Consider the following 22,171-nt stretch of genomic DNA (forward strand, 5'->3'; position numbering starts at 1 on the left):
TTTACCTTTCACCATTTTTTTATTCCAAAGACATCACACTATAGACAGCAAATTTTATACTTGTGTCCCTTATTTCAAGACTACAATTTGTACAATCATTATGATCAATATGGAGTGCTAGACTTACCGTCACCCTTTTTCAATAATACTTTCACTTTTTCTCTCGTTTGGTGGAGTCCAGGTAGGATGCTCCTCTGATTCTATGGAATATTCCTATTATTATTCACCCCCGTGCTATTCGTTGGGATTGGCATTTAATACCGCGACCAATTTTAACTTCGTTCAGGCCATGTCGGCATTGATTGAGAAACAAAGTCGCTTCGTCAGGCGTGGCGAAAAGAGATGTTTCAATATTTTATGAAGAAATCCGATCGAATCAGTGGAGGAGGTCGAACTCGGTTGGGTAGATTCATTTTGGTGAGCAAAGATGAATAGAAGTGAGAAGCCTCGTGTCGTGGCAGTGCCATTCCCAGGCCTGGGCCACTTCATACCTTTTCTCGACCTCGCAAAGCTCCTCGCTTCCCACGAACTCACCGTCAGTTATGTCACAACACCTGCAAACGTCTCACGCCTGCAGGGCTACCTTGATCAAACCCCTGATAATGACGCTCTCGATATTCGGCTGGTTGCCCTTACCCCGCCCCTTGTGGAGGGTTTACATGGATGCGAGAGCACCGACCTTATTCCGCTCGAATCAATGGGTCTTATATTCCAACTCGCAAAGGAGCTTCAAAACCCTTTCGACATTTGGATGGAGCAGCAATGTGACCACCAAACAGTAGCACCTCCTGTTTGTATTGTCTACGATATATTTATGGGGTGGACTGTCGACACCGCCCAAAAATTCGACATTGCCAGTTTTCTGTTCAACACCTGCGGAGCCTTCGCAACGAGTCTGCTGCATTCCCTTTCGTGTTCAATACTTGACAACACTAGCTTGGAGAAAGACGAGGAGGACGAGAGCCTCGTGGTGAGCTTCAATATGCCGCATACCGTCAGATTGGGTAAAAATGAGGTATCCCCTGTTTTCTTCAACACAAACCCCCTTCAGGGTTTTGTTCATCAGTGTCACCGAGATATTGGCAAAGGATCGGGAATGCTGATCAATACTTTCCATGAGCTCGAGCCTTTGTATGTCCAGCACTTGAAAACCTTGACCGCTAAACCAGTTTGGGCAATAGGCCCTGTAAATCCCCAATTTTTATCTAGAGGAGCGGGAAATATTATGACGCGAGGGAAAATGGCGGATATTAACGAAGAAGAGCTGGTTTCCTGGCTGGATTCCCGTAGCCCGCGCTCTGTAATTTATGTTTCATTTGGAAGCTATATTACCTTGGCAGAAGAGCAAACACATGCCTTGGCCAGAGGTCTGGAAGCCAGTGAACAGCCATTTGTATGGACTATTAAAGTACGCCCAAAGAAGGAACCATCATCTTCAAGTTCAGATTCAGTAACTGATCGAATTAGCACATTTCTGCCAGAGGGCTTTGTGGAGCGAACGAAAGGGAGAGGGTTAATCATACGGGGTTGGGCACCCCAACTGGTAATTCTTTCTCATCCCTCGGTGGGTGCCTTCATAAGCCACTGCGGATGGAATTCTGCGCTGGAGAGCGTTTCTCTTGGTGTCCCAATTCTTGCATGGCCCATGGCTGGAGATCAGCACTTCAATTCTCAGCTTTTTGCTGAGTTGGGCGTTGGAATCCAGTTTTGCCAGAATAAAGATGAGATTCCGAAAGAGGAAAGTATAAAGACAGCTGTCACAATGGCTCTGCTTGGAGACAAACGAGAAGAGATGAGAGAGAGCGCAGAGAAATTGAAGTTGATTGCTTCAGATGCTGTCAAGCTGGAAGGATCTTCTACCACAGATTTGAGAGTTTTTGTGAATGAGATGAACAAAAGAAAAGGAGAGGGAATCTGACTCTTGATTAGAAATCTCTAGTAAGACTTTTATCACTTTTCTAAATAGTGCTTCTCTACCGTAGTCTGGTTTCAGTTTTCCGTTCCCTTGCCTCTAATGTGTTTAGCCTAAATTTTATGCAGCACTATTAATAAGTCCCCGGCCCTGCGTTGCAGAGACCCTACCTTTTGCTATGTATCATCTTTTACCCTTGCAAACTTTGGGAAGCTAAATATGAAATGAATGGTTTCTGAGATTCTTTGGTTTTCTGAGGATAGATAATTGTGGAAGCTGTAGAATGTTTCCATATAAATCATTTTGGTAAAATCTTTAGAAAATGGCATGAAATAGCAACAATATGTTTGGAGGTTTCATGCATGGGGCAGAAATCTTTATGAAATGGCATAAAATGCTTATAAAGGTCATTTGTCAAACAATTAAATGACAATTTGATTCCCTAGCATGACATGCATTGCGATTTTGTTAAAAATGGGTTTCTCTATTAACATATGGGATTTTGCTGGATCTGCTTTCCTCTCGAAATATGTATATTTATGTTTTGGATACATAAGTGCGGAGCTTTCAATTGACAATATTTTTCCGCATAAGAGTCTTTGACATTTTTCCTTAGTTCCTCTTGTTTCTTTTAAATATTGTATCTACTTAAGGTTCACTGTTTGGAATGTGATGGATGTATCTCTGCCCTTTCTTAATTTTCGAGTATTGGGATTACTGAGTGTTAGGGTATGTTTGTCACTAAAATTCATGAGTATGCTATGAATAGCTTTTAAGTGCTCTATGCATTAAAAAAATGGTGTGATAAATGTGCAAGTTTTTGGGTCGAGTATTTTGTCCAAAGATTTCGATTAATTGATCTTCTTAAAAGTTTTTCTTCATAGAGTAAAATCAGTTTTTCTTCACAAAAGCTTAGGATTCTATTAAAATCATTGGCCTAATTCCAAAACTTTTTAAAATTTCTCTTTGAAACAGTGTAATTTTGGACTCAACAAATGGATGGTAAAGATCTTTTGGATTGTTTTCATCATTTCTGCATCATTTTCAATGTTTATGGCTCCTTAGTAGCAACAAAGTTAAAGAGATGATATGTTTTGATTGCACACTCACTATTAAACTCATGATTCAGACATTACACAACATATTATGATAGAGGAAAGATAATAATTTTGATTCTAGAACACAAATACAAAGACATTTAAGACACTGATGAATTCATTACTAATATTTATGCTTCCCTTATATGAAGGTGAGGAACTAAAATTTTCATCCAGTGGTGGAGAATCCTAAAGACAGAATGACCACCATTGATTACACCAGAGGCGTTCCCTTATATAAAGATGAGGAGCTAAAAATTTCATCCAACGATAGAGAATCTCAGAGACAGAATGACTACCGTTGAAGTATTGTTAAGGGTTGATTGATTTAATTTGACACATGACTATTAAAAACAAAGAAATAATGTAGTCCATTCATATCTGATCAGATTTTATTGGACGTTTGCTTTCTATCGTGAGCTCCACAAGGGTGCAAGACGATCACGCATCCGTTGAAGACTTCTTTTTGCCCACGACAGAAAATTTGACGGTGATCGACAGAGAAAGACTACCATCCAAACACGTTATCCTGCCATCAATGTGTTTGTCAGCAAACTCACCCGTGAAAAGCAGAGTTGTCGTCGGAGTGGTTGTCGCCGGGAGTCGGATTATTCCCCTGCTTTTTGGACAGAGAAGAGGACGGATGGAAGGAATCCTCTCCACAATTACTCTGCTTTTTATAATCTGATTTGATGTTTACTGGGAAACTTGAGGCACATAAGTTTTTTCTGATCTTTCTTATCCAATGTTTCTTTCAGTACATATTGATTCTCGCAGTAATATCCATGTAATACATTCCTCGATAGGAGCAAGTGCAAATTTTGCAACTGTTGAGGTAGGTGACTCGCCACAGTTTCAGATTTGCTCTGTTTTATTTCATTTTGAAAACAGGTCTATTTTATTTAAGTTACTCGCCATGGTCTCAAATTCTACTTCATGTCCATGACTTGTTTAACACAATGCCTAAAAGAAGTTTCCACTCATGGACTGAAATTATTACAGGATATACACAAAATAATGGATTTGATGAAAAAGATTTAGAAACTTTCAAGCAAATTCAGTTAGCAGGTGTAAAGCCAGACTCTACATCCTCTATTATTATCCTCGTTGCCTATGCTAAAATGGGAGATTTCAAAAGTGAAGCTAAAATGGGAGATTTCGAAGGGGGAGTGGACATCCATTGAATAGAGAAGTTTTGTCTGCTTTGGTAGGCATGTAAGAAAAATGTGGAAGCATGAGAAGCATATGAACAGTTTGACAAAATGCCTCACGATATTTCATCTCATGGAATTTAATGGTTGAATTAAAAAATATACAAAATGGATTTGTTGAAAGCCCTTTAAAACCAGTCAATACAATGGAATTGGAAGGCATAAGAAAACATTATGTAATCTATACTGCATCCCCATGCCTATCCCAAAATGGGACCTTTGGAACAGGACATGAGTATTGAAGCATAGAGGCGAGAAGAACGATGTCGTAGTTGCAACTGCTCTGGTGAACATGAATGCAGCAGATTTTGGAGGGACTGACTAATCTCCATCCAAAATGCACTAAGGACAAAACAAAGTCAAAAAAAAATCTTCCAGATTCACAAAAACGTAGTGATTTTTTTCTCAACTTTTTGTTGTTTTTGACTACAAACTATGCAAATCATGAAGATCAAATGCTAAATTTTTTAGAAAAATTCATGATGTTTTCAATTTTTTTAAATTGGTCAATTGTACAATTTGGATGGAAGATAGCCACGTTCGATTTTAGATTACATTAATAATTGTTGAATCTTTGCTTAATTTACAACAAGTTAGTGGACTAATGCCTTCTAACTTCTAGATTATGAAAATCAAAGCAATCATTGCTTTTACTGTTGTCATAGCTATGTTACAAATTTGTGAAGACATAAATTAAGTGAATAGATTGTCAAAACGCATATTAACGATTTTTATTTTTTAGAGTTTTGATTGTGTATTTGTTTTAAGTAATCATTTTGGTTAACACTTCAAACCCTTATCACTAAGATTGAGAGGACAAGAAAAATATAAGATGATCTGTAAAGTAGGTTTAGTGATTTTATATTGGGAATGAATTCTGTACCTTTGTTCAAAGTTCCTTGAATGATTTATTTTATTTGTTATGCTATTGGATATTCACATATTAATAATATTTTTAAAGATATCAACAACTTTTTTTTATAGTCCACAACTCTTTCAATATAGATTCAAAGCTCACAATTTGAAGTTGGAGGACCCACAGGTGACTTGAGGACCATTTCCTTCTAAGATGAGGAATTCATTCAAAGAATGGGTAAATTGACTCGCTAATTTTGGTATGAATAGATGGTATACATGTCAATGATTTAGTGGTGTATGTTCTAACTTTGTATTATAATGTCTATTGTTTAGTCCACTTTGGTTTTTTCTTATTGAGCATTGATGTAAAGTAACTATTTGATATAGAAATGTTATTATAGTTTCACCTTTTGGGTGATAAGAAAGCACAAGGTCTTCATGATCATCAATGAGTAGTTTTATACACTTGGTAGTTATTTCTTGTGTTAGATGTGTAGAAGAAAATAAGAGTCAACTAAAATGTACTTAGTAAGTTAGTCATCAATTAGGGATGCATTTGAGGGTTGTCGATATAAGGAAAAATGAGGACAATGGGCATAATCATTGAAAAATATTTGAAGTAAAGTTTTCCTACTACATGTGGTATAGATTGTCAAAGACACGTTGATTGAAAAATTTAGTGTGATTGTGTTAGGTAGTATAAAGAAGATCTATAATAGATCCTCAAATTGTACAAGGTGGTGGCACAAGGCACTTGATGTATAGGATTGGTTGGTATTGCTCGCATATTAATATAATGTAAAAGGTTGGCATTAGGAGGTTACATACAAGTATTGGTACTAGTCAATCAATAAAAGAGTTAAGAGATTGAATACATAGTTTATGGATGCTGCAAATTAGTTTTGTATCCCCTTTAGATCAACGAGAATTTGTTCAAATCAATATATAGTATAAATGCTAATTAATATTGATAGTTTAACAACTTAAAATTTATGTTGGCTAGTTGGTTTGGTTGGTTCATATAGGAAACGTGGTTGTTAAAGTTAAATAGTGATGACATCTATAAATATATATAAGCTAGCATACATATATTTTAAAACTTAAGGAGGATATCAAATTTCCATTTTTAACAACTTCCTAACTTAATTTTATTTATGGTTTTAAGATAATAATTAATGGTGCAAAATGATGGATGTGTGGATTTTAGTCTATAGAGAATCTATTATATGTAGAACACTATGATTATGCAATTAAGGCGTCATCCAGATAAACGCTAAATTAGGGGATGATATGGTGTAAAGAGGAAATATTATGACCACGTAATCAAGGTGTCCACTGGTAATCACTATATAGCTACATGTCTCGTAGAAAGAATTTAAACATGAGATTGAATAATGCCCTTCAAAAATTACAATTTTCATTAATATAGAAAGCCAATATTTTCCATAATCTTTCTAGTCATCTCTTTAAAAAAATTGTCTTGATGGTCTATAGGAAAGAAAACCCACTAATAACACAATTATAGTCATGAGGAAGGAGAAAGCAACTTTGGTCACTAGAAATGTTTTACCAAGTTATTTCTGAAGAAAACAAGAAAATCCAACAAGATGTCAAAATTTCATCACTTTTGAAATAATGCAAGAATATTGTAGCTTAATGGACTCTGTTAATATGTTTTAATGCATTAAAAAGACAAATGACACTAGTGTAAATTTTTGTGAGTTCAACAAATCAACGATGTGTCATTTAGTAATAAATATTAACCTTGTAATCCATACATACAAAATAATCTATATAGAGTTAAAAATAAGTGTTTCCCTAAGTAACTAGTAGAAAACATGTTTTCCCTCTCCCTCTCTAATTGCAAAAATAAACATGAGCATTTTCCCCTATAAGGTCATGTTATAAATTCTAAGAAATATGTGCAATAGACAAGAGTAATTAAGTTTTGTAATATCATGTCATATATGCTTATGTAAATCATTACTTTATATTTTTCAATGTATTAAGCACTATTAAATCACCTCAATGGTAGTCACTTTGTCTCCACGGTTGCCCTTTCATGGGAGATTTGGGCTTGGAAGAAAATGGGTATGTGATTTCACTTTTGGTAAAAGTCATGAATCCACGCGGGAGCATACTAATGGGTTTAAAATTAGTGGTACTTTGTTGCCTCCATTAAATAATTTTTAAAAACTATTTTAAAGTATAATGGATCCCACAAACTTTGTAAGATAGAGATTCACTATGGTGTGTGAGATTGTTACCCATGTCCTTTCATTAATATGCAATACATGTTTGAAAGCGTCTTAATCCATGTTTGTTGTAATGTGTCAAGTGCTTGGTGTCCAACAAACCACTTGTTGTTACTTTCTACTTATAATTTTATTTTCATGGAATGATTTTTTCTCATTTACATCAAATTTTATTTCACATGCACTGTTCAAAAGCGCACAAAGAACAAATGTTTCTTTTAGAATTCCACCTATTCTTGCTCAAGTTTGAAATAGTTAGTAGTGATTTTTTTTGGGTTCTTTGTATGACCCCAAATGAATAGGTTTGGAATTTATGTAAACATCTATTATTCAATGTTCAATAAGTTTATGTTGTCTTTTCATTTGATTGAATACCTATGTTGATTTGTCCTCTACACTACAATCTTTTGTGGTTCTTAGAACATTCAATCCTCATAGAGATCAGGATTTCCACCAACCAATGTGCTTCTATTAAATTGACTATCCATAGCTACCAAGTATATTACTCTCTTTTAATTGACCTCCACACTTATTTGGCGTACCTATTGCACACCAAAGATTGCTAGTAATATAGCACAATTACGAATGATGATCCCCAATATGAGCGTCATCAATCTTACAGTATAGTGTCTTACTTTAAGACCCCACATATCATTCATCTTGAAGAAGGGAAAGGAATGAAGGTGATTTGTTAATATGGTTATGAAATAACTTATCAGTTACTATTGCAATAACTAAATGAATGAAAAGACACATCTTTTACTAAGTCAAAACATATGTTATAAAAGGGGATGAGAAATAGAGAATAAATGACAAAATAAGGAGAAGTAAGCTACCGATAATGAAGAAAGGATTAAATAAAAAAAAGGGTAGCCACTCAAGCTTATTATGCCATAGGCATTCCCTATATGAAGTGAACGTGCTAACTTTTAAAATCAATGGTGGAAAGTAAAGGATAAGGCTTGACGACCATGTAACACATCTCTGTTGTTAAAATGGTTGTTGCATCATAAAAGATGGGAGTGCAAGAATCAATTCCACATGTCATTGGTAAATATATGAGATGCCCTTCGTCCTTTTGTACAAAACACAAAATTTGTTTGCTTAAATAGAGCTACCGTGACAATAGTAGATGCTAACCACATATTTGATTCTCTACTTATGAGACAAATGTGAAATGTTTGTGCATGAGGATGTCCAAATGCATACACTTGGGGTTCGTTTGGTTGTTGGAATATGATTTTAGAATTGGCATCTGGAATCCTTGATTTAGGATTCTGGAACTTGAAATCAAGTTTCAGTTTTGGGAATTTGATTTGGGCCCATTTGGTTCACCAAGAATTCAATATGAGAATTTACGCATTTCCTCTGTTTGGTTGCATATTTATGGAATTGGAATACCAACATGAATCAAATTATTATTTTTAAATTTAAAGATGAATGAAATGAATTTTTAATACATCATTATAGGGTGATTAAAATATACCTTACACATTATATGATATTAAAACCATTATATTTTATTGTCATTAAAATTGTGCTAGACATGGAAAATACTTACTCCACCAAAAGAAAACTACATTAATTTATAAATTATTGTGATATTACTAAAAAAATCATCAAATATTTGTATACAAAATAAACATATCATGGTAACTCATAAAACATATAATAAAGTTCTATCTTTATTTAATCATTGTCGCATAAGGTTCCAATACACAAGGCCAAGTAGGAGGCCAAAAGGCAAAGTAAAACATCTAATAAAGTTCTATCTATATTAAGCTCGTTGTCAAATAAGGCTCCAATATACAAGGTCGAATAAGAGACCAATAATTACACATAGAAGGTAGCGTAAAAATATTATTTCAGCCTCTCGTGCCATAAACATTTTACACATTTCATCATATATTTCATCTTTTGTCATTGAACCAATGTTAACCCTGGCCACCTCTTGTGTCTTACACATTTTTCACTATTTTTTTCATGATGAGTAGTTGTAGAGTCAAACCACCTAAAATGTCCACAACCTTCATTCACCTACAATACAAAATATACATTAGTTCATACTAAAGAGATTACATGTCATTAGTTTGAAACATACAATACATAACATGTCATTATTGATAACCTTTTTACTCACAGGACAACACCAAAACTCATGTCTAGGATTTTTGTTTGTGCACAACACTTTTAATATGCATGCCCAAACACCACATGGGCAATTATAAATGGGCATAACCTTTGAAGCCATGAATCCTGTATCAAAAAACAATGCACCATGTCTTAATTGGCATAGAGGCCAAATAGACAGGAAATCAGTTGCATGGAGGATTTATGTTGTTATTACATACTAGAGTATAAATGCTATGTAATAAATAATAAGATAAATTTTTTATCAAGTGGCTAAGATGACCTTAACTTGTTTCAACTTTACTTGGTAGCAAAGATTAACTTGTGTTGGTCTTAGATCAGTGGACTCTTCATTGTTGGCATTCATCGCTTTGAAGACTTCAAAAGAAAACATTGTGGATAATGTATACTACATTCATAGCTGGAGTATGCTTATTGCTGGATGAGTAAACAATTTGTAATTTGAAATATCAATAATAGAGTTTTCCCTTGCTTCCTGTGGATGTATTCAACAAATTATATTTTATTCTTTTTTAACACAAAGTCCAAACCTCCAAAGAACATTGTATGGTTGTGTTGATCCAACCACTGATTATACATTTTTTGAGCTTGAAGAGTGAGATTGAAATTTTAGGAAACAAAGAACATAGATGCACAATAGCTTGAAAGTGACAATAGCTTCAACTATGGAAAACTTCATGAAGTCCAATATAGTGAAATTCAAATAGATCACCGCCCTTCCACATGATTTTAAGATGAATTTGATCTATGGTTGTGTTGAACCAACTACTGGTTATATTTTGCCTACAGATTTCAGAATTTGAAGGAAGAAATTGAAATTTTAGAAAATAGAGAACATAGATGCACAATAGCTTGAGATCAAATTGATCTAGCTCCAACTGCGACATATCTCATGGAAGCTCAATACACAAAAAATTTAAACAGGGCACCTTTCTTCCAAATAATTTCTAGATAAATTGCATTAGATTAGATTGAAGTCTGTGAGTGTACCACCCTTCCACATGACTTGAAGATGATTTTGATTTGATTATATTCAAAACTGTGAGTTATTGTTTACATTAAAAGATTGAATGAATCTAAGATATTATCACAATATTCAATCTTTTAAATAAACTTGTGAAATAAATCTAATGGGCTCAAAACTTAATGCCACATGTACATGCGGAGACATGGATCACAATGCAAGAAAGACCCTGAATCACTTGCATAGCCTTGAAGCTCTTGGTGGTGCTGAGAATGGCGGGTGTTGTTAACAGTCATAAATAGTGATAAACAACTTCAGACTAGTCATCATATAATTCATGATATATTTATGACTAATCTACATCCAACTAATTGCATTCACATAAAGATAACAAATTAGAACTTAATAATGTAATATCAAGTGAATAAGACTATATTTAGATCATTATAACTTAATAATGTCAACATAAATTTATGTTCTATATGATCTATCCAAAGTTTCTGATAAACAAATGCCAAAATTTTGAAAATCCTTGGTCATATCCATCAAATAGGATGTGAACTGACAAAATTTAGTAACATTTAACAGTTATAAAACCAACCTTAATAGTATATGAACAACAATAAAGATACTAAATCTGTAAAAACTTTATTCTAATGTATTCAACTCTCTCCTCTTTGTTCATTATCAAGAACCCTTTGGCTTTATTAGGATCAGCCACAAAGGTGTCAAATGCTACAATCAAATCACTAATACTAAGTTCATTAGTGGCTTTTAGTGCAGGATAGACATCTTGTAAATCTTTTAGCTTATGCTCTTCAGCCAATTCAATAAATTGAGGCTTAAGTAGGGTCTTATTTAGCTTATTAGTTGAATGAGACATCCCATCCATGGAACTAGCCATACTTGCCTTCTTCCTCTTTGGTCTCTTGCTTGATGATGTTGAACAAACATGTTTTCCACTTGCCACACTACACTAATTAGACACAGGGATATTCATATCTTCATCATCCAAATCAGCAACAACCCAAATAGGTGTATGAATGTCCTCATAATCATCATCAAGACCAATACTCTCACCCATATGGTGCTCTTCTTCTATGTCTTGTGTTGTTGTAGCTGTGGTACCCTCAGCCATGTGATTTCCCATAATCAGGGCTAAGTCACTATAGTATTGAAATGACTGCCTCTTAAAAACTTTTGCACCTTTAATTTCTTTCCTCTGCATGTTCTCATAAAAATTGGATTACTCATGACTATCATTTGAATATCTTAATAAGTTTTTAAATGAAAATGATACATTTAAATGGCCATGTTACCTTAAGTAGCTCTTCCCACACATTGTCATCAGCATCCATTGATTATGTTGACTCATTCCATGCAAATCCACTTGTACTTTTCAGCTCTTTCATTATCCTATATCCTATTTTCTAGGTTTTTAGCTTGTTCTTTAAATTGTCCCTAGACAAATTCATGTTCATCTCTACATTGAACTTCTGTCCAATGGTTGTCCATGCTTCTTTTCTGAATCCTCCCTCACCTTTCGTACCTAGAATGACTTGTTCATGCAACAAGTCTAAAAAATTTCTCTCCATGCATGGCTTCCAAAACACCTTATTTGAAGAAGGTGTATCAACGACTTGAACATCATTTCCCATGCTCATTAGGAGCATTGTGTATACATCAAGACTCTGTTTAAACAAAAAAACTATCAAACAAACAACTTGCATTCACAATATCTAATATAGGAGTGAGAGCACTTTAATATACTAATCAATTAGTAATTGGCATTTTTATCAAGAGGGAAGTGTTAAAAACAACTGCATATCAAACAAACTAGAAATTAGAAATGGCTCAGTTAGGTCCACACACATATTTTCTTTTCTAATTTGCTAGAAATGGTTCTCACATTCAAACACTTTGATTATATTGAAATACCTTTAGATTAATATGGTTTAATCATTATTAGGCTTGTCTTACAAAAATATCATAGTTGGTACATCCTGTTGCTGCCTATATAGTTCAATTCCTTATTGAAGACATAGTCCAAAAATGGAGCACATAGTCCAAAAATAATAGTCCTAGTACAGTCACATTTGTGGTATAATGTCATGTCTGATACCAATTGGGAAAATAGGATTTGATTGGTGAAAAGAGGACAAAGATTCAACCATGGAATCAAAGTCTCACAGTGGTTCAAGAGCCCTGTATTGAATTGCAATGGAAACTCATAGATATAAATGTCCCTTCCTCTAGAAGAACTTCACCTAGCAATCAACACGGGCATTGCGATAGACCTGATTTCATCTGCTTGCATTTTCACTACATTGATAGAAGTCCAAGAATTTATGTCAAATTTTATGATACAAATTTTCTTGAAGCAGGGCTCGTTGGGAGAAAGAGGTGGTAGTATAAAGACAATTTCAATTGTAGACGTGCATGATATAAATAGACAAAATAGTGGAAAAGGCTAGAATGAATACAAGAAGAAGCAAACAAATCAATGGAGGACACAATAGCAAACAATGGATTATCTTTCTCATAATCTACACAACTTCTTTTTCTTCATACCCACCAAATCATGTTCTGTACTTCCCTTGCTATGCCCATCAAACAATCCTCCATTTGCTCACTATGAAAAATCCAACATGAGTTCAATAACTAAAAACATGCCTGCAACTCCATGAAAATTTTATATATTAGCCTGTGACTCTCTATTTGAATAATTATATTTATAAAATTAAAACCATGGGCCAAGAGCTTTTCAAATGAGCTTCGTACATTATTATAACTTCAACAAGTCATGATAGACAAGTTTCATCACACAATCTGCCTGGAAGTACATAAGACAAAATTTGCAACCATTGTTTGTCCAATATGGAAAACTATATGAAAGCATCACTTATGGTCTCCTATTCTCTTCAATACTATCTTGGCTTATAGTGACAAAAGGTTCCCTTTCAATCATTTAAAGATCCTGATTTTCACTTTAGCCAATCTCTCGTGTATAATTTTGTAAACTAAAAACTTTCTATCAAAACTCACTCAACAACCAAGTTAGATTGAATATAAAGGTCCACATCTAATAGATATGGATTTGGATCTAAAATTAAACATTATTTTATATGTCTACTCCAAGACATTTCTTTTTCCAGAAGCCCAACCTTCGCAAAGACTATCCATTCAACGAGAAGGTTTATAAAAGAAAGGAAATCTTAAAAAGGAATTATATAACTCTTCTCTTAGAGAAAAAGAAGGTCATTACATTGTAAAGGTAAATATTATATATGTGTGTCTTCTACAATGTGAAAATTATGTTTCCCCTAATTGTCTTCCAAATATTTCACAGTCCAAAAATGGCAATCCCAGTCCAAAAAGTAGAAGAGCAGTCAAACGTCTAATACTCTCTCCTTCACCTTCTTATAAGCTTGTAGTATTTCATGTATCATATTTGTCACTGTGTATGAGAGATCAGTTGCTCATATTTCAAAATGATTAACTCCCAAACCAAAGGGGCATTTACTTTATAAACTATATAACTTCATAGCATCATCAATATAACTTCATACCAGCATCAATAAGCAATAAATAACCATATCATAATAAGAGAGATTCAAATTCAGTTTGTGTAAGAGCAACTTGTTTCTATCACCTCCAAGATGTATCCAGGTAGGGATATGTTCAAAAAGATGAATGTAATGTGTAAGATCAAACACAAAAGAAGGTCATTTGCATTAAAGAAACAATTGCATCAAGTCAAGATGGTAAAGGAAGAAACAATCATAAATTTGTTCATGAAGAGTTTAGACTGCTATTGTAGACCAAAATAGCATTACCTAGCATTCAACAAAAGTAGAGCTTTCCATACAACATTAAGTACAATATATTTGGGCTTTCCATGTGGCATTAAGTACAAACATGACATATTAAGATCAAGTTTTATAATCATCCCACATCCTTTTTTCTATATCATCTCTAAACTTCCCCTAATCATCTCTATCATGCTGAGTCATCCCCATATGTCTCAAGTATTGGTACATTTATCCCCTCATGATCATCTTCCTCTTCAATGTCAACTTTAGAAGGAATGCCATCCTCTATGGTAATGAAGTTGTCTAGTAAGCAACATGCCAAAAAAATCTTAATTTGGGTCATGATTTGATATGATGTCGCATGTCTTAGGATAGGAAAGTGCTGCTTCAAAATGCCAAATGTACATTCAATTGCATTCCTAAGCGATGAGTGGCAGTGGTTCAACAACTCTTATGGGTTGTTTATTGGGTTTTTCCTTGAGAACTCTTTTAGGTGGTAATGTGTGCAGTGATAAGGTGCAAGAAATCTAGGTACATTGGGATATCCAACATCAACCAAATAATATTTTCTTGCATAAAATAAAAATAGATTAATATAACTTTTTAACAATTGTCGTATGTAGCGGTATGTAAAAATACTTGACATACCAAGGGGAACTACCAAATGATCAGATCTTTATAGGGCTAAAAAGTTAGGGCATGACAATCTCTAGCTGACCCTTCCCATCCAGCAAGGACATATTGAAACTTATAATCAAATGAAGACACACCCATAACATTTTGAGGCAAGTTTCCTTTTCTATCGCGATATGGAGCTTGAGTATTGATATCGACTATGACTGGAATATGAGTTCCATCAATTACTCCCACACAATCCTACAATAAGAAAACTTATAATCAACGAGATAGACTTATAGAATTTATAGTCAAGGAAACAAAAGTGTACCAATAGGATATGTACTGTGAAGAGCGGCTCAAAATGGTCCTTCCCACTAATTTTTGGAGTACTGTTTAGACCAGGTGGTATGAGATAATTGCTATGGAGTGCTAAGATTTCAATCAAAACCCTGTTGAAATATTGGCTTATTGTCTATCTTGAGTGACCAAAGTTATGAGCAATCTTACGATTCCTTAGATTATGGCCAAGAGTATGGAGAAACGTCAACATCTATTCTTCTAGTGTTAAGTTCAGTGTATTTTTTATGGTTCCTTAAATGTAAGAAGGCTCATTTACTCATTCAAATTTGATCATGATAGTTAGTTTCATTCGAATAGATAATACTCTTATAAAAGGGAATCTCGCCTCTTTTGCGCTTACATATTGCTCTTCTACCTTCTTGTGTGATCACTGCTATAGATACAACAAAGGCTACAAGACCAACAACAAGAGCACAAATGACTTCTCATCCTATTAATGTGTCCTAGAATGTGTTTATCTTTCATTAGATCCATTAGCAACCTAAAACCAATGTAGAGACACGTTCATTAGATCCATAGAATTTATAAAATACAACAATCCTACAATCAACAACTTTGTGACAGTTAACATCAGAATTCAATGACGAATATAATTAGACATTGATTTCAAAATATGCTTTTCAAACCCTCCTAGCTAATTCTAATTGATTTCAACATGATTTGAAAATGTATGATATTAAATTGAGCACAAATTCTACAATAATTTCCTTGTTGTTAACAGAGAAATTTGTATAATGGTTTTAGCTTGCTAAATACAAGACTAAGAATGTTGCATATCACCTATGAAATAATTGCCCTATAGGTAGCCTATGTATATCTATCTGTCACTACTACAAGGTAGCACGTGGTAGTTGGGGTAGAAAATTAAGAGATGACAAATTTATACAATTTTATAACACAATGCTATTGTATTTTTTCTATTTTTACTAAACAATTAAAAAATGATTATGCCATGTGTGTTAATGTTAGTGACTGCCTTAGTTTAGAGTTTCACTATACTTCAAGCATACATGCTACCTGATTGTTTGAGTCCTTTATTTTTACTTTTTGAGCATACATGCCACAATGATTGGCATATATTATAGATTACACTATTGCTGGATGAGTGTAGCGTAACAACCCATCTTTAGAAATTATGCCCATCTTTAGATATCGACACCTCTCACTGCTTTCTTTCCCAATCTAGCCATCTAAGCTCTCTGTCACACTCCCATGCCTAGTCTTCCACTGCCAATGGGTCAACCTAGTCTAGATCAATCATCTTGTGTCAAATTACTGGTCACAGAAATTGTGCATTTGATATGTCATATAAAACTAAAACTACTACTTAAAAGTTCAAAGTTTAGAAAAACTTGACAAAATACCAAGAGATTTCTTTCATAGCTCGATGCTCAGAGCCAACCAAAATAAATTACCCACTTTCAAATGTAGAAATATGTTGAACTGAAAAAAACTCACAAGCAATCCCTTTGGCATGGTCTTTAGTTGGAAAATCCAATATTCTAATGGTTAAGCCACTAGCCATTGATACTATAGTAGCATAATCATTAATAGGAGTCTCATTATAGAAGGAAGTAGAAATTACTCATGTGCAAGAGACACCTCAATCTTTAGGTACAAGAAGATAGAGTAGAACATCACCACCAATATTGAAATAAAGACAGAGGTAAAAGTTAAAAAGAAAGAAGAAACTATACATAAAACTAAGAGAGTGAAAGAAATGGCACATGGACCTAGACCCAAGAAGGGAAAGACAATAATGAAGAGTAAAGGAAAGAAAGATCAAGAAGAAGAAGAAGAGACATCAATAGATGAATAAATTCAAGTAAGTGAGTAGCAAGAAGTACCAAGTGAGGCTATTAAATAATCATTTGGGAAGAAGAAGCCATGGAAACTAGATCTTGGAAATAAACACCAAAATATTGAAATAAGGTAACATTGATCAGCTTAAAATATTCTATGATAGATATGATGCAAATAAAAAAAGGCATGCAATGAGAAGTCACAGTTCTGAGATACCTTTTGGAATTCAAAATATTAGTCATTGAATTAAAAGGAAGTATACCTAATGAAATATACAAGAAATTAGAAGAGAAAATATTAAAGGTAGAAGATGAAGATAAGAAGATAAGGGAAGATATCGAACATATCAAGAGAATTTAAAAAAAGATGGATTCACCATTGAGAAGGAAAATAAGACAAATTTAGATCATGGAATGTGATTACATTCTAACCATTTAGGAAACTAAGAAGGCATTAAACCAATCTTTGAAAGACCCTAAGGTAGTGAAGGTTATATGAGATGTAAATCAAATTGGTGAGCCTATCATTTTGAAAAAATGATGGTAAAGATATTTAGTAGTTTGTGATCACAGTGAATCTATCTGGTGTATTCATAGGCATAATGTTTATCACATTAGATATGTCAGGTGAAGAACCCTTTAAAGAAAAATATATTTTTGTTGGTAGATTGGACATTGAGGTAACAATAAATGATGATAGTGATCATGAGGATTAGACTATGAAGGATACATATCATATGGATGTGTAAGTCACAGAGGTAACTAATAAATAAGGAAAAAAGCCCTCAGTCCATTCAAAAATGTAAGGATCCAAATGATACTTGATAGATATTAGCATCTACATTGCAAGAACCATCAATACTATTAGCACCTGACACCATCAATTAGGGTGCTCAACTAGATCCTCTCATCTATTATCATTCCAAGAACATGAATCAATAGACATCATATTAATCTTTGACAATAAATGTGATGGAGGAAAAGATGCTTCATTATATTCTCTAAGCTGAACATGTGGCACATTCAATGAAAATCAAAATCCCTAGAGTTTGTAAACTACAAAATGGCCCAATTGGCTTAATTTGAGGGATAGAGACTCAATGTGGAGGATGGATATGTAAGCTAGGGTAAGTGCACCAAGTTGTGGTGCCAAAAGAGGGGGTATAAGTGGACACCTCTTTTTCAAAATCAACAATTTCTAAACTTCAACAAGAATTTGAAGATAGTTATGCTCAAAATTTAAAGATATGACAAAAACAAAAGTAGTATTCCTTTGAATCTAGTTTCTAAACTACTATTTTTTTTCAAAATGGTTTAGTTTTAGGTCCTCCAAAAATGGGGCCATAGAAAGTGGTACTACTTATTTAGAAAAAATATAACATAGTACAAAGTGTGGCCCCCCTAAAATTTTAACTTCTTTTCTTGAAATTCTTTAATTGCTCTGGTCAAAAGTTACCTAACATTGTAGTTTATCCCAAATTTTTCGGATAATTTTACAATGTGTATATTTTATTATAAATTTTTTAATCAGACACATCCCAAAAATGTAAAATATCTATGTGCTCCCCCTAGAAATGATTGAAAACTAATATAAAATCAAAACTTCTTTTTTCCAAAGTGTGTAGAATGGAGTCTAGTTTCTAAAAACCTAAGTTGTTGCAAAATTCAATGAATGAGCTAAAATCTATAGCCCAATTAGTACATGTTGGTTTTTGACAAAAGAATGGACATACATTCAAAATAAATTATAGTTGAAAAACTTGAAATAGTTCAAATAAAAAATAAATTATATGGTTATATAGCTAACATAGAGACCTACAATGTCATGTAACCTAATTTTATTGATGCTCAACCACGAGGAAACTTGAAGGAGAGTACACAAGAAAAATCAATTATTTTTTCTATTTTCGCAATAAAACATGTCTCAGATCAGTTTAGAGACTCCAAACCTTTGGGTTGGATCCCCAAGGAAAAACCAAACCTTACGCTTGGTAGAATGCAAAGCTTTAAATAGCTCATGTAGAATATAGCGCATACACACTTTAGTGCATACATGGCTTAGTGCACATGCACTATTAATACCTAAATTTCAATAGAGAGGGAAGGAGAGAGGTAGAGAGAGAGAGAGAGAGAGAGAGAGAGAGAGAGAGAGAGAGAGAGAGAGAGAGAGGAGGGGGAATGGGAGTGTGTGTGTGTGTGTGTGTGTGTGTGAGAGAGAGAGAGAGAGAGAGAGAGAGAGAGAGAGAGAGAGAGAGTAGGGGATGGGAGAGGGGAGAGAGAGTAGGGGATGGGAGAGGGGAGAGAGAGTAGGGGGTGGCAGAGAGAGAGTAGGGGATGGGAGAGAATACAAAGGGAGAGAGAGTGATAGAGAGTAGGCAGTGGGAGAGGGGGAGAGAGAGAGGGAGATGAGAGAGTGTGTGTGTGAGAGAGAGAGAGAGATTAGGGGATGGGAGAGGAGAGAGAGAGGGGGGGATGGGAGTGTGTGTGTGAAAGAGAGAGAGCAGGGGATGGGAGACAGAGTGTGAGAGAGAAAGTAGGCAGTGGGAGAGTAAGAGAGAGGGGGATGGGAGTGCGTAAGAGAGAGAGTAGGGGATGGAAGAGAGTGTGAGAGCGTTTAAGAGAGAGAAGGTGGTGGCGAAGAGAGTACGAGATGGGAGAGAGAGATTGAGAGTATGAGATGAGAGAGAGAGAGAGTAGGCGGTGGGAGAGAGAGGGAGAGAGAGAGAGAGAGAGGAGGATGGGAGTGTGAGAGAGAGAGAGAGTAGGGGATGAGAGAGGGGAGAGAGAGAAAGAGAGGGGGGATGGAAGTGTGTGTAAGAGAGAGAGGGGATGGGAGAGAGTGTGAGAGAGAGTAGGGGTGGTAGAGAGAGAGTAGGGGATGAGAGAGAGTGAGAGTAGGGGATGAGAGAGAATAGAGAGAGAGAGAGATTAGACAGTGGGAGAGTGAGAGAGAGAGGGGGGATGGGAGTGCGTATGAGAGATCTAGAGAGTAGGGGATGGGGGAGAGAGAGAGAGAGGGAGAGAGAGAGAGAGAGAGAGAGAGAGAGAGAGAGAGAGAGAGAGAGAGAGAGAGAGAGAGAGAGAGAGAGAGAGAAGGGGATGAGAGAGAGAGAGTAGGTGGTGGGAGAGGGAGTGGGAGAGGGAGAGAGAGAGGGGGGATGGGAGTGTGTGTAAGAGAGAGTAGGGGATGGGAGAGAGTGTGAGAGTGAGAGATAGAGAGAGAGTAGGGGGTGGTAGAGAGAGAGTACAAAATGGGAGAGAGAGAGTGAGAGTAGGGGATGGGAGAGAGAGAGAGGGGGGGAGATGGGAGTGTGTGTGTGTGTGTGAATGAGAGAGAGTAGGGGATGGGAGATGGGAGAGAGAGAGTAGCTTGAGAGAGAGAGAGAGAGAGAGAGAGAGAGAGAGAGAGAGAGAGAGAGAGAGAATAGGGGATGGGAGAGAGAGTAGGTAGTGGGAGGAGTAGGAGGGGGAGAGAAAGAGGGGAAGATGGGAGTGTGTGTATGAGAGAGATATTAGTGGATGGGAGAGAGTGTGAGAGTGTGAGAGATTAGGGGTGGTAAAGAGAGAGTACGAGATGGGAGAGAGAGTGAGAGTAGGGGATGGGAGAGAGAGTAGAGAGGGAGAGAGTGAGAGTGAGAGAGAGTGAGAGAGAGTAGGGGATGGGAGAGAGAGAGTAGGTGGTGGGAGAGGGAGTGGGAGAGGGAGAGCGAGAGAGAGAGTAGGGGATCGAAGAGAGAGTAGGTGATGGGAGAGGGAGATAGAAAGAGAGAGAGTAGTGGTGGAAGAGAGAGAGGGAGAGGGAGAGCGAGAGAGAGGGGGAATGGGAGTGTGTTTAAGAGAGAGAGAGAGAGAGAGAGAGAGAGAGAGAGAGAGAGAGAGAGAGAGTAGGGGATGGGAGAGAGAGAGTGACAGAGAGTAGGTGATGGGGGGGGGGGGGGGGGAAGTGGGAGAGGAGGAGCGAGAGAGAAAGAGGGTGGATGGGAGTGTGTTTCTGTGAGAGAGAAAGTAGGGGATGGGAGAGAGAGTGACAAAGAGAGTAAACGCTGGGAGAGGGAGTGGGAGAGGGATAGTGAGAGAGAGCGAGAGAGTAGGGGATAGGAGAGAGAGTAGGTAATGGGAGAGGGAGTGAGAGAGGGAGATAGATTGAGAGAGAGTAGTGGTGGGAGAGGAAGTGTGAGAGGGAGAGCGAGAGAGAGAGCAGGGGGATGTGAGTGTGTGTGTGTGTGTGTGTGTGTGTGTGAGAGAGAGAGAGAGAGAGAGAGAGAGAGAGAGAGAGAGAGAGAGAGAGAGAGAGAGAGAGAGAGAGGATGGGAGTGTGTGTCTGTGAGAGAGAGAGTAGGGGGTGGGAGAATGAGAGAGAGTAGGGGATGGGATAGAGAGAGTGAGAGAGAGAGGCAGTGGGAGATGGAGTGGGAGAAGGAGATAGACTGAGAGAGAGAGAGTAGCCAAAGAGAGAAAGAGTAGGGGATGGGAGAGGAGAGAGAGTGAGAGAGAGTAGGGGATGGGAGAGTAGAGACAGTGAGAGAAAGAGTAGGGGATGGGAGAGAGAGAGTGAGAGAGAGAGAGAGAGTAGGGAGAGAGAGAGTAGGGGATGGGGGATGGTGGGATAGGGAAAGATGATTTTCACATAGTGTGTATAGTGTGTACACACTTTATAGTGCTTATGCACTATATGAAAACACCAAAAAATGGTCATAACACAAGTTTGGGTCCCTGTTGAGCCATATTCTGCTTTTTGTCTATTTTGTATTTTGTTATTCCAACAGAAAACATGGGTTTCAAGCTCTTGAAAGTTAGCAAACACTATTTGAAGGCTTTTTGAACATTCTTTCATTCTATTTGAAGTTAGCAAACACCAAATTCAATCATTGGACACAATATTTGAAGGATTTTTGAATATTCTTTCTATAGAAAAGGTTAGTGCAGTCCTTTTTAAATATTCTTTGTTGTTATATAGAGACAAATTTGATTATAATTTGACATATTGTTTAATATATAGTGAATTCATTGAAATTTGTATGTTTGAATGAATTGTTATTTGGAAATGGTTAGAATTTTGACAAGTTGTTTAATATATATTATGGATTCATTGAAATAATTGTAATTTGTATATGTATTTGAATGATTTGTA

General features: G+C 35.9%; 1 protein-coding gene across 2 annotated transcripts; it reads left to right on the forward strand.

Annotated features, from left to right (window-relative positions):
- The first annotated feature begins 284 nt into the window (after window positions 1-284).
- Window positions 285-4,722, forward strand: LOC149579730 (scopoletin glucosyltransferase-like). Of its 2 annotated transcripts, XR_016352706.1 has the most exons (3): window positions 316-1,938; window positions 3,162-3,844; window positions 4,012-4,722. XR_016352706.1 is itself a non-coding variant. In XM_089786783.1 (2 exons), exon 1 carries the CDS (start codon window positions 428-430, stop codon window positions 1,916-1,918), a length of 1,491 nt encoding a protein of 496 aa, XP_089642909.1. In that variant the 5' UTR covers window positions 285-427; the 3' UTR covers window positions 1,919-1,938; window positions 3,162-3,919. The 2 variants fall into 2 exon arrangements, 1 of the variants encoding a protein (XP_089642909.1); XM_089786783.1 differs by lacking the exon at window positions 4,012-4,722 and having other exon boundaries at window positions 285-1,938; window positions 3,162-3,919.
- Window positions 4,723-22,171: the final 17,449 nt, after the last annotated feature.

Source organism: Cupressus sempervirens, chromosome 1 (genome assembly GCF_028749045.1).
Source record: "Cupressus sempervirens isolate cs-2001-9-10 chromosome 1, ASM2874904v1, whole genome shotgun sequence".
NCBI classification, from domain to species: domain Eukaryota; kingdom Viridiplantae; phylum Streptophyta; class Pinopsida; order Cupressales; family Cupressaceae; genus Cupressus; species Cupressus sempervirens.